The sequence below is a fragment of the Pempheris klunzingeri genome, chromosome 18 (genome assembly GCF_042242105.1).
Source record: "Pempheris klunzingeri isolate RE-2024b chromosome 18, fPemKlu1.hap1, whole genome shotgun sequence".
Taxonomy (NCBI): Eukaryota; Metazoa; Chordata; class Actinopteri; order Acropomatiformes; family Pempheridae; genus Pempheris; species Pempheris klunzingeri.
In genome coordinates, this window is record NC_092029.1 from 6261840 (window position 1) to 6271550 (window position 9711).

At 41.5% G+C, this 9711-nt stretch overlaps 1 protein-coding gene across 1 annotated transcript; it reads right to left on the bottom strand.

The window, feature by feature from the left end:
• Nucleotides 1–2929: 2929 nt before the first annotated feature.
• ubxn2a (UBX domain protein 2A) lies at nucleotides 2930–7812 on the bottom strand. Its single transcript, XM_070849363.1, has 7 exons — nucleotides 7725–7812; nucleotides 7270–7332; nucleotides 6800–6902; nucleotides 6240–6349; nucleotides 4921–5058; nucleotides 4306–4467; nucleotides 2930–3659 (listed from the first exon to the last, which is right to left on the bottom strand). Exons 2-7 carry the CDS (start codon nucleotides 7311–7313, stop codon nucleotides 3476–3478), a joined length of 741 nt encoding a protein of 246 aa, XP_070705464.1. The 5' UTR covers nucleotides 7314–7332; nucleotides 7725–7812; the 3' UTR covers nucleotides 2930–3475.
• Between the last annotated feature and the right edge of the window lie 1899 nt (nucleotides 7813–9711).

Sequence of the window (9711 nt, forward strand, 5' to 3'; positions counted from 1 at the left end):
TGTGCTAAACAATCCCACGATGTTCCTATATTATTCTGATTTGATGACACACTCAGAATGAAAAGCCTTCAGGCCTGTCGGCACATGTGTTTGGAAGAAAAGTAGCTCATGTAAATGGATGGATGTCATTTTTCTCATGAGGTGACACGAGTGGAATGTCTAAAATGTGGCTTGGCTTCAGTTACCGGCGTGATTCTTTGGAACAGGTGAACAGGTGAAAGGTGTGTGAGTGTGTGTGCGTGTGTGTGAAAATGACTCAACAGAGACGCTTACATATTTTCCACACTGCATAACTATCATAGCTATGGTGCAGGCTGCACTTCAGTAGTGCTTCAAAGTAATTTACAGTGAAATCATGGACTCACTGCTTGAAAATGTTTACAAGTTTTTACATCTAACATTTTACACTCCAATACAAAGTATAGTGTGTGTGTGTGTGTGTGTGTGTGTGTATGCATGCATGTCTTTGTATAGTTATGAGAACATATTTGGTTTTACTCCATCGTTGCGAGGACATTTTTGCATTGTGAGGACAGTTTTCCTGGTCCTTCAAAGACTTGGATTTAAGGTTAGGGTCAGGGTTGGGGTTGGGCATTTATTTGTGATGGTTAAGGTTGAGGTGAAGGGCTGGGGAATGAATTATGTCCATTAGTGTCCTCACAAAGGAAGAAAGACAAGAATCTGTGTGTGTGTGTGTGTGTGTGTAATAGTACAAAGCCTACTTAAAGGGCTGCTCTAGTGATTTGTTATTGCACTTTAAAAAGTCCAATAATTCTGATAATAAATATTTTTGAAAATGTTCAAAACTGAATCAGAAGAGGCCAAAAGATCCGGAAGTTTCCTACATTTCCCATAATTCAACTGTCATTACAACCTGCCAACCAACATTTAAAACAAAGACATTTCACAGCAAAATGGATTCATTACATGGATTCAAAGAGATAATCAGTGATAATCAGTGTAAATGTTTTACTTCAGTTTAGATATCGGTGAACTTTGACCCACAGGTCTTTTTCACTGTGGTCATAGCAGGAAGAGCACAGGTGTTTCTGCTAACATTAACGATGGCTCTGTCCCAGTAAGTTGTGACAGTAAACCAGCGTGGACAACGCCAGCACCCAGAAACTAAAGCAGCTAAATGGAATCCAGCCCTCATTCGGTTATTTACACCTGAGCTTTTTCTACTGTGACAAGTTAAAATGTCCTCCGTGAAAAAGGCCCATTGACCCAAAGGAAGCTGTTTTGTGGTCTTGACAGTGCTTACCTGTGAGGGTGTACAGTCCAAGCCGGAGGAGGCCATTGAAACTTTGACCCTCAAAGGAAAATAAGCCTTTCCTACACATTTTTGTCTAGTTGCGGAATGAGATACAGTTCTACGCATACTTGTAAGGTTATTATAGGCCCTTATTTCAGTATGTGACCAATAAAATACTGAGTCCCTTTCCTTTTCCCACAGCCTCTCATAAGCAGCTCCTTCAGTGCCTGATGCTTACTCTCCACAGTAAGCCTCTCCTCAGAGCATGACAACAAACATGTCATGGAGACCTTGGCTGGTGAACCCAGACCGCTCCATAAATTCCAAGCATGCAAACCCCACGACCAAAACCACATTATTGACAATGGAGGAGGCACCACTGCAGAAAAGTCAGGCATATGACCTGCATTAGAATGGGTATGTTTCTGATAATGCGTGAAGGGGAATGTGCAAAATGAAAGGTTGGCTGTTGCACGAGTAAAAAGGGTCGTTCTGAAAGGAAATGTGGGAGTTAAAGGGAAAGTAATTCCCTGCATGCTTAGCCTTATTAAATATGTAGCACAAAGGAAATGTGCTCTCTTTTATTCTTTAGCCAGACCCCCACTGGCAGCCAAGCAAGTGGTGCATACAGCCTGCACACTGAGGTAAAAAAATCCTAAAATGTGCAACATGGCCTCATAGAGAGGTAAGTCTTCAGAAGGGATTATGATACTCAAGACATTTCTGTTGCTGAGCTTCTTCCCCTGACCTTGACCACTCTGAGGCTGTCATCCTGTCTTCCCCAGCCATGAGAAAATACATACCCTTTCCTGTTCTGCACAGCCCTCCCTCCCACTGCTTTAAATATTGAAGACTGATAATGGTGTTCGCCTTCTTCCCGAGGCTGAGCAGAAAGCTTGGAGATGGAGAAGCAAGGACACACTCATGTAAAAGCACATGCATGTCCTTACAAATGCTACGAAACACAATATGCCTCATTCAAAACAGAAAAAAAGGATCCGGCAATCATTCAACTTTGCATGGCCCCATCTAATGAGATTTTTACCTGCCTTTTTTTGCGGTTTTTGGTCATTTTGTTGTAAAGTCGGTGACTTCTACAAACCCACTGATGCCATTACACTCAATCAGTGTGGCTACACTTTATACCATCAGATTGATGTTTGTCATACTGTGAGTCTCGACGTCAACACTAAGTCACCAATCCTACAATTCTCTCTTTGACATCAGCAGCCCCTCCCTGCCTCCATAATCTAAATCCCCATTAAACCTGTAATGACAGCACAGATGTTGCATTGCGACATGAAATAAGGTTCTGCTCGGTGTCAAGCCATAATCACTGTGATAATCATAATCACTTGAAGCTGATGGATGCCTTAATTATCAAAAATTTCTGTCAGCAGTCTTCACACCTGGGTACCATTATATGAGTGAGAATTCTGATAGCCATTAAGCATTTTATAGCAGCTTAATTAAAACATATACAGAATTTGAGGAGGATTTTTATTGTACCTTGATTTGTGATATGTCTTGAAAAGATGCAGTCCAATAAAACAATACACTGTATATTCTGAATGGAATTCCTCCCCAAAAAACAAGGCAAATGTTCACAAAAAACGGCAAAACAGTGACCTCAACAGTCAGGCAATCAACAAGCTATCGTCTTTTCTTTTAAATAATAACATGCAAACAAAACATCATATGTTTGTGAAATATAGTTGTAAACTTAGAGATACAAACTCTTTTATAGTGTGAATAGTGCAGAAAAGTGGTGATCACAGTTTGGGAAGACTTTGGAGAGTTGTTTGGCGGTGCTGGTGGTGGTCTTGCATGGGTGTGAGGGAAGGGAGGGTTACATGTGGTAGACCAGCATATGGACGCACACTTTTGACCATCTGCACGGGCTTGTTTGGGGGTTTAGGGAGATCTGTTGGCAGGTAAACACTGTCCTCCAGAGGAAGACGACAAAGTAAGCATTGACAACAGCCCCTCTCAGCAGCAGCAGCACCTGTGACGGTAACTGACAACATCTCCATTAGACTGCACGGAATCCCACACAGAGATTAATATGCCATAGAGGGAAATGACGATCATAAAATGCAGCACAAACTGCAGAGTTAAGATTAGAAATAACAGGAGGCCTTGAGGCTAAAATGGAGGTCTTGGTGAGGTGTCAAAGAGGGGAAAAGTGGCGTGTGGTGTGTATTACGGGGGCCTTTTTAGTCAGGAGCGTCCAAACGGAGCCTGTGTGTTCAGGGGTCTCTGGACAATGACGGCATTGGCCAAATCCGCCTCTTCTAAACTTAATTCTTTGTCGTTGAGCTCCCGGAAAGGAAGTGATGTCGTCAGAACGAAAGGTGGACAGCTCCTCTGGGAGCGTGCCACAAAATCTTGAACATCGGTGATCCTAGAGAAGAATTAGAGACAGAAGGTTAAAAAAACACAAGGCAGAGTGAGAACCAAATACTCTACTCTCTTTTGACACATGATTTCCCTCCGAGGCACTATTAGTAACATAATCTATTATTAATCATGACCAGGCATTTACGAGCGATCCTATGGCAGCCCTCCTCACACACGGAGGCTAGCTGAAGGTTAGAGGGGTTCAGTCCTCTCTATCCGTTAGCTACAAACCCTGTTATATAAATGCTGCATCCGAGTTACGCAATCCCTCTCTGGGGATTTTATAGATCCACTCCGTTGCTACATCTCAGATTATGTTTTCTGCAGCCCCATGCACTGTGGCAGGGGATATAACATGCACCATGCCTTCAACTCCAACAGACTAGAACAAAGCATTACGTAATCCTCAAACAAGCCCCCCTCACCGCCTCCCGAGCTCGTACAAACAAAAATCTTTCGTCATCCCCTGAACTACTTCTTTCCTGCGATGCTTGAGATTAGGGGATTTACAGACGGCGCAGCAGGGGCAGGAAAAAGTTGAGATATTGCTCACACAGAACGGTCAGCCTGTCTTAAACATGCAGCTGTTTATTTGATGATGTTTGATGTCAAGCTCAGATGCGTTTAGGCCCTGACATTATGATACACACCGATGCGATAGGTTGAACCTCTGCACCAATCTCCTGCCGTCAGCCAACCAGATCTGCAGGGAGGTAACAGGAAGGGCGTGGTCTAGTGTTACCATGGGAATAGGAGGAGATTCTCCGTCCTCGTGCACAGATGGTGACCTGGCCACTACTCTGGGTGCAACACTGGGAATGGACAAGAATAACGAACAGATTAATGAGTTAAAAGCACATTTAACTTATACATAGTGTATTTTTATATCTGATCAGTGCTGGGTGTAGGCAGACAGCATCTCCCACAAAAATGTTTTTCCTTTATCCTCTGGATAATTTAGTATTCATATAGTGATGTTTTAAAAACGCTGAGGCTCTCAGTTTGTCACGCTGGCCGTCAGCTTGGTCACATTTGCAAGAGGGTTTTGGGATACCTGGATTTAGTAGGACACCTAGTGGTATAAAGTAGCATAGTATTCTGGAGCTTTAGACTTCAGAAACACACTACTTGAAAACAATAATACCAGATCAACAAGTACATTATTGATTATTAGATGTTATGTGAAATAATTCTTTTGTTAGAGCAAAAGCATGTATCAATACATGTAATATTTGATAATATTTACATAACAGCAATCTGCCAACCTGCCAAGTCGGTATCCTCGGCCACTGAAGGGGTGAAAGGCCTTTTTCTTGGGAACGTAATTTTCCTCCGTCAGATCCTCCACACTGATCTCCAGCTCCTCTTCTTCTGCTCTGCTCTCCCACTCTGCCGGAAGCTCCCTGGGACAAATTAAAGATCGCGCTTGGAGTCTAGTCAGATCAATCACTATGACAAATGAGCACCAACAAACAAAGGACATCTTTACTGCTGATTTCCCTTTGGGGAATGATGGGGTTTGAATGTAGGATCGAACCAAGGAAACACATTACATGCGAGTTAGATAGGGTTCGGCTCTCTCTGTATACAGTCTGTATACAGCACATTCTTCATGTAATGTGAAGATTTAAAGGGTTTGTCTGCATTTGTATCTCTGTGGAAAAAGCCAACAACCACTTTAAGCATAAGTGAAATATGAAAACTGGTCACCCACCAGCAAAAACCTAACCTAGGGGAATCTCTACTGCGTTAGATAAACGCAGTGACCCGTGTCTGTGGTGAGCATGCATCATCCAACTTAGATTTCAGCTCATATAGTTGAGGACAGGGATGAAGCAATGTAATGCTAGTCCTGTCTAAATAAGAAAAAGCAGGAGAGAGAGAGAGCATGCGGTCGAGACACTGATCAAGTGGACAAAGAGCTGGCATGCAGAGAGAACTGAAGCTCAGCTTTATTAGGTGTAGAATTGCAGTAATGCCTGTGGAACTACACTGCAGTCTCTTTGAACGGCATCAGTACAGTGTACAGCTGTAACGATTTGAAAATGAATCAGCGACTCGATTAAAACAAAATTGCTATTTGAATAAGCGCTTAACTGCTCGAGCCAAACACATTCTGGTTCCACTTTCTTGAATGAGTCTTGCATTACAGTTAATTGAATATTTGTGGCCTTTGGAGTATTGGACAGACAAAACAATGTCACTGATACAGGTTAGAGTGTTTGTCACGGAAACAAATCACATTGTGGTGAGATATGAAAACCACAATAAAAAAAATGTAATAATAATAATAACACTGCTTTGTCATTTCCTTTTGAGCTGCTGGGGAATAACACAAGTTGCAATATCTGACCATTGCAAGAAGCACAGTCCTCAACCTGTGTTTGACAATATGACAGGAACAGATTAGGTTGTTTCAGGCCAGAAGGCAAGGCAGAAATCTAAGTGAAGGAGTTGTTAAGTCACAGACATCAATCAACAAACCTGTCAGAGCTTAAGTTCTTGTTCTGGTCCCTTTGTGCTTTAAGGTTGTAAAATCTTACTCAATACACCTGTAGCACACTTGTAGACCCATTCCACTCACCCCCTTTTAATGGCATCCAGGAAGTCCTGATTCTCAGGGATGGAGTAGCTGCGAAACTCCTCATCGTTTACAGTGAAGCCATCTTTCCACAGCCTCACCACCATCTCCACCTGGAATGCAGGCCACAAAAATGGGCCGGGATCAGACTGAGACACAGAGATCCCTGCATGTGCTGAACTCCAAAGCTGACCGGGAGCTCTGGTGGTCGCACAGGTGTTAAAACGTGGATTGGGTTAGTGAGCAAGCATACCTGGAAGGTCACTGGAGATTGTTCTGCCTAACAATGTCACCTGAATTTTTTAAATGTCAGCCAAAGTGTATTTCCCTGCTGCTTCAGAGAAGATTTTCCACTCATGTTTTATTTATTAAATACATATTGAATGTATATATGTTTAATATATTACGTTATTGCAGTGTGTGGATGTTTTATTCATTCATTCTTAGGCTATAACTCCACAAATGTATTTATGCAAAGCCAATTACATAATCTCAAAGATGTCTGTGGACAGGATGAAGTTTTCCTAGAGATCTGGCCCTGGGGATGTAGCAGGGTTTCTGACCTTTGACGTCCCAGAGGCATCGTAACAGATCTTCTCCACCTCATCGAGGAGGTCCTCTACCGAGAAACTGCGCCTCATTGGAGCCTCCTCTTCGTTTTCTTCACTGACAGCCCAATAAGAAAAAGACATTCAGTCATTGGATGCAGTATTGAATTCAGCCAGCAGTCACAGGTTTTACTGTAAACGCACATTTAAATAGTTCTTCTCACCTTCACAATTATGCCTCTGTGTGTAAGTTTGTGAACCAGAAAATTTACTTCTCCTTGACACATTAGTGTCCAGCCAAATTGATTTCTCGAGATGCTTCACACATTATCCTGACCTACATAATATCCAGTGATTGAGCTGCATTGCTTGTTTTATTTCAGGGCACTGTAGGACCATAAGAGTTATGGCAGCTCTTGTACTCAAATGTTCCATTTAATTATGAGGGATTTTTAAGGAAAAATAATAATCTTGTTGTCACTTACCAGTTTTCATCTTTCTCCTCCCCCACATGGTCAATCTCTTTCATGTCGCTCTGTGTTTTCCATCTGAGAAAAATGACAAACAAGTGGACCATCTCAGTGGGGCCTACCACGTTTAACGGGGACTTTGGCACATTTTGAGGTAACCTTTATTAGCTCAGCGGCTCATTACGGAAATGTATTCACTGGCATTCGCGTGGGCATTGTTAGCGTGCTAAACTGCGACAAATGCGCCCCAAAACTGACCAATTCTTGTTTATAAGGCTCCGTAACCTTATCGATTAACAACCAGGCAGCCTATAGCGCTGTCGTTAATTATGTAAGTGGGCGTCAGAAAGCCTGGTGCGCACATACAGCCAACGACACGGGACCTGTTTATAACAACGTGGACTATACCAACACACACACACAGTAGATGCTCGTTTTCATGCGCGTATTAAGGTCAAATACTGATTTACCAGTCCGTGTTTTGTCGGTTAATCCCGGGCTACACATCTGCAGCCATAAGTTTGGGCCAGCGTCTCTTCTGCTGAGTGAGCAGGGGGAGTGACGTAGTACCGCCGTAAACACGCCCCTCCTGTCGTAAAGTAGCTGTTCTACTGAGCTCAGCACATCCTCCTCCACCTGAAGCTGATGATACAGGATTAGATGGCATGAGACACTCCTGATACATACAGTCTATCTATCTATCTATCTATCTATCTATCTGAGATTATAATGACCACATGTGGAATATTATCATCCTGTGTGGTATATTAATATATATAAAATGCTGCACCCCCATTCAACACCAAACAGAGGTTCAACAACACTTTGTTTTTCGCCATTATTTATTTACGTAACCATGTTATTAAATCTTTTATGCCCAATGTACATCACTCACTACTTACAAGATAAGATAAGATAAACCTTTATTTGCCCCACATTGGGGAAATTTGCAAAGAACAAGAACAACAGTGCAAAGATAAGTTAAACAACAGGTGCCCATATTAGTAGAATATAATAGAAATAGAATAAAAAAGCTATGCAGTATATACAAATGTAACAAAGAGAATGCATTGTAGTAGAATGGATGAAGTGATGAATTATTGCACCAGTCAGAAAAACAGTATTGCACATACTTGGTGTGTTACAAGATGTGTTACAACACAAAACATTTCACATAGACATTACCATGGCTCCTATTGACCACTAGGAGCAGATATAAAGTACTGTACGCTATGAGTCAATTGATCAATACTTACATTAATGAATAACTGAATAATCATTAGTTCACGCATTTTTTAATTGTCCACACATTTCAGGTGCACTCACATACAAGCTTAAAGGATTTTTAGTGAATGGTTTAATTTTGCGTGTCTTGTAATAAACACATAAAATTAGGTGTTTTCTTGCTAAACTGACATTAAATATGAGAATGATAAAAGGTTTTAATCTTTTTCATTTTCAGTGGTGGGGATACCCATTTCATCTTACATTTGGATTACAGATAATGTTCTCGGCACCTGCACGCACACAAACACTGGTTACTGTATAATATTCAATATGAAAGCAGTTTTGATTATGCTTTGTATAAAAAAAATAGCTTCAACCAACATGAAACAGATGGCCAGCACAGTTGCATCTTCAGTCAAGCCACAAATAGAATAAGAAACACACACACACACACACACACAGGTTTGGGTTTCAGCAGTGGTTCCCAAACTGGGGTCAAGGGATCCCTCAGGGGTTCTGGAAAGGATCACAGCAAGTTCTTGGCAAACTACAGTTTTATTTTACTCCATAGGAAACATAGTGTGATCACAGGAATTCAGTATATTTATATTATCAGATATGGGAGCGCAGGAAGAGGAGCCATATTTTTTGATAGTCATCAATAGCTAGTTTATGTGTAAATTAGCCTGAAAGATAACTTCTTTAGGTAATAATCATAATGATTTTTATTATCATTTATTTCTGGACTCCAGTCCAGGTTTTACACATCTATGTATTTGTTTGTACCTGCACTTTTTCATGTTCACTGTAACAGGTAATGATCAGTTTAGAAACAGTTTGTGAATAAATGCACTTCTGTTTCCTGCTGGCTTTAAAGTCAGTAGAACATGGCATTCCTCTGAATGGAACAAGTTTGATAACATATTTATTTCTCCTTTGCATAACTTAAATACTCCTTTAGGGAGATGTAAATTGCATGTTGCAATCTACAGCAACATACCACCATTATTTCTATATTTCTATTGATCAGTATATTTAGTGATGGCTGTTCAGTGTTCATATGATGACCATGACATAAACTGTTTATGGTGGTGGTCCAGTCAGCAAGAAAATGCATGCACCTGCCCAGCAGACCCAGAGAGAGAGAGAGAGAGAGGGAGAGAGAGAGAGAGAGAGAGAGAGAGAGAGAAATGGCGCCTCGATGCTGCGCTCACTGAGCCAGTGTTTGGA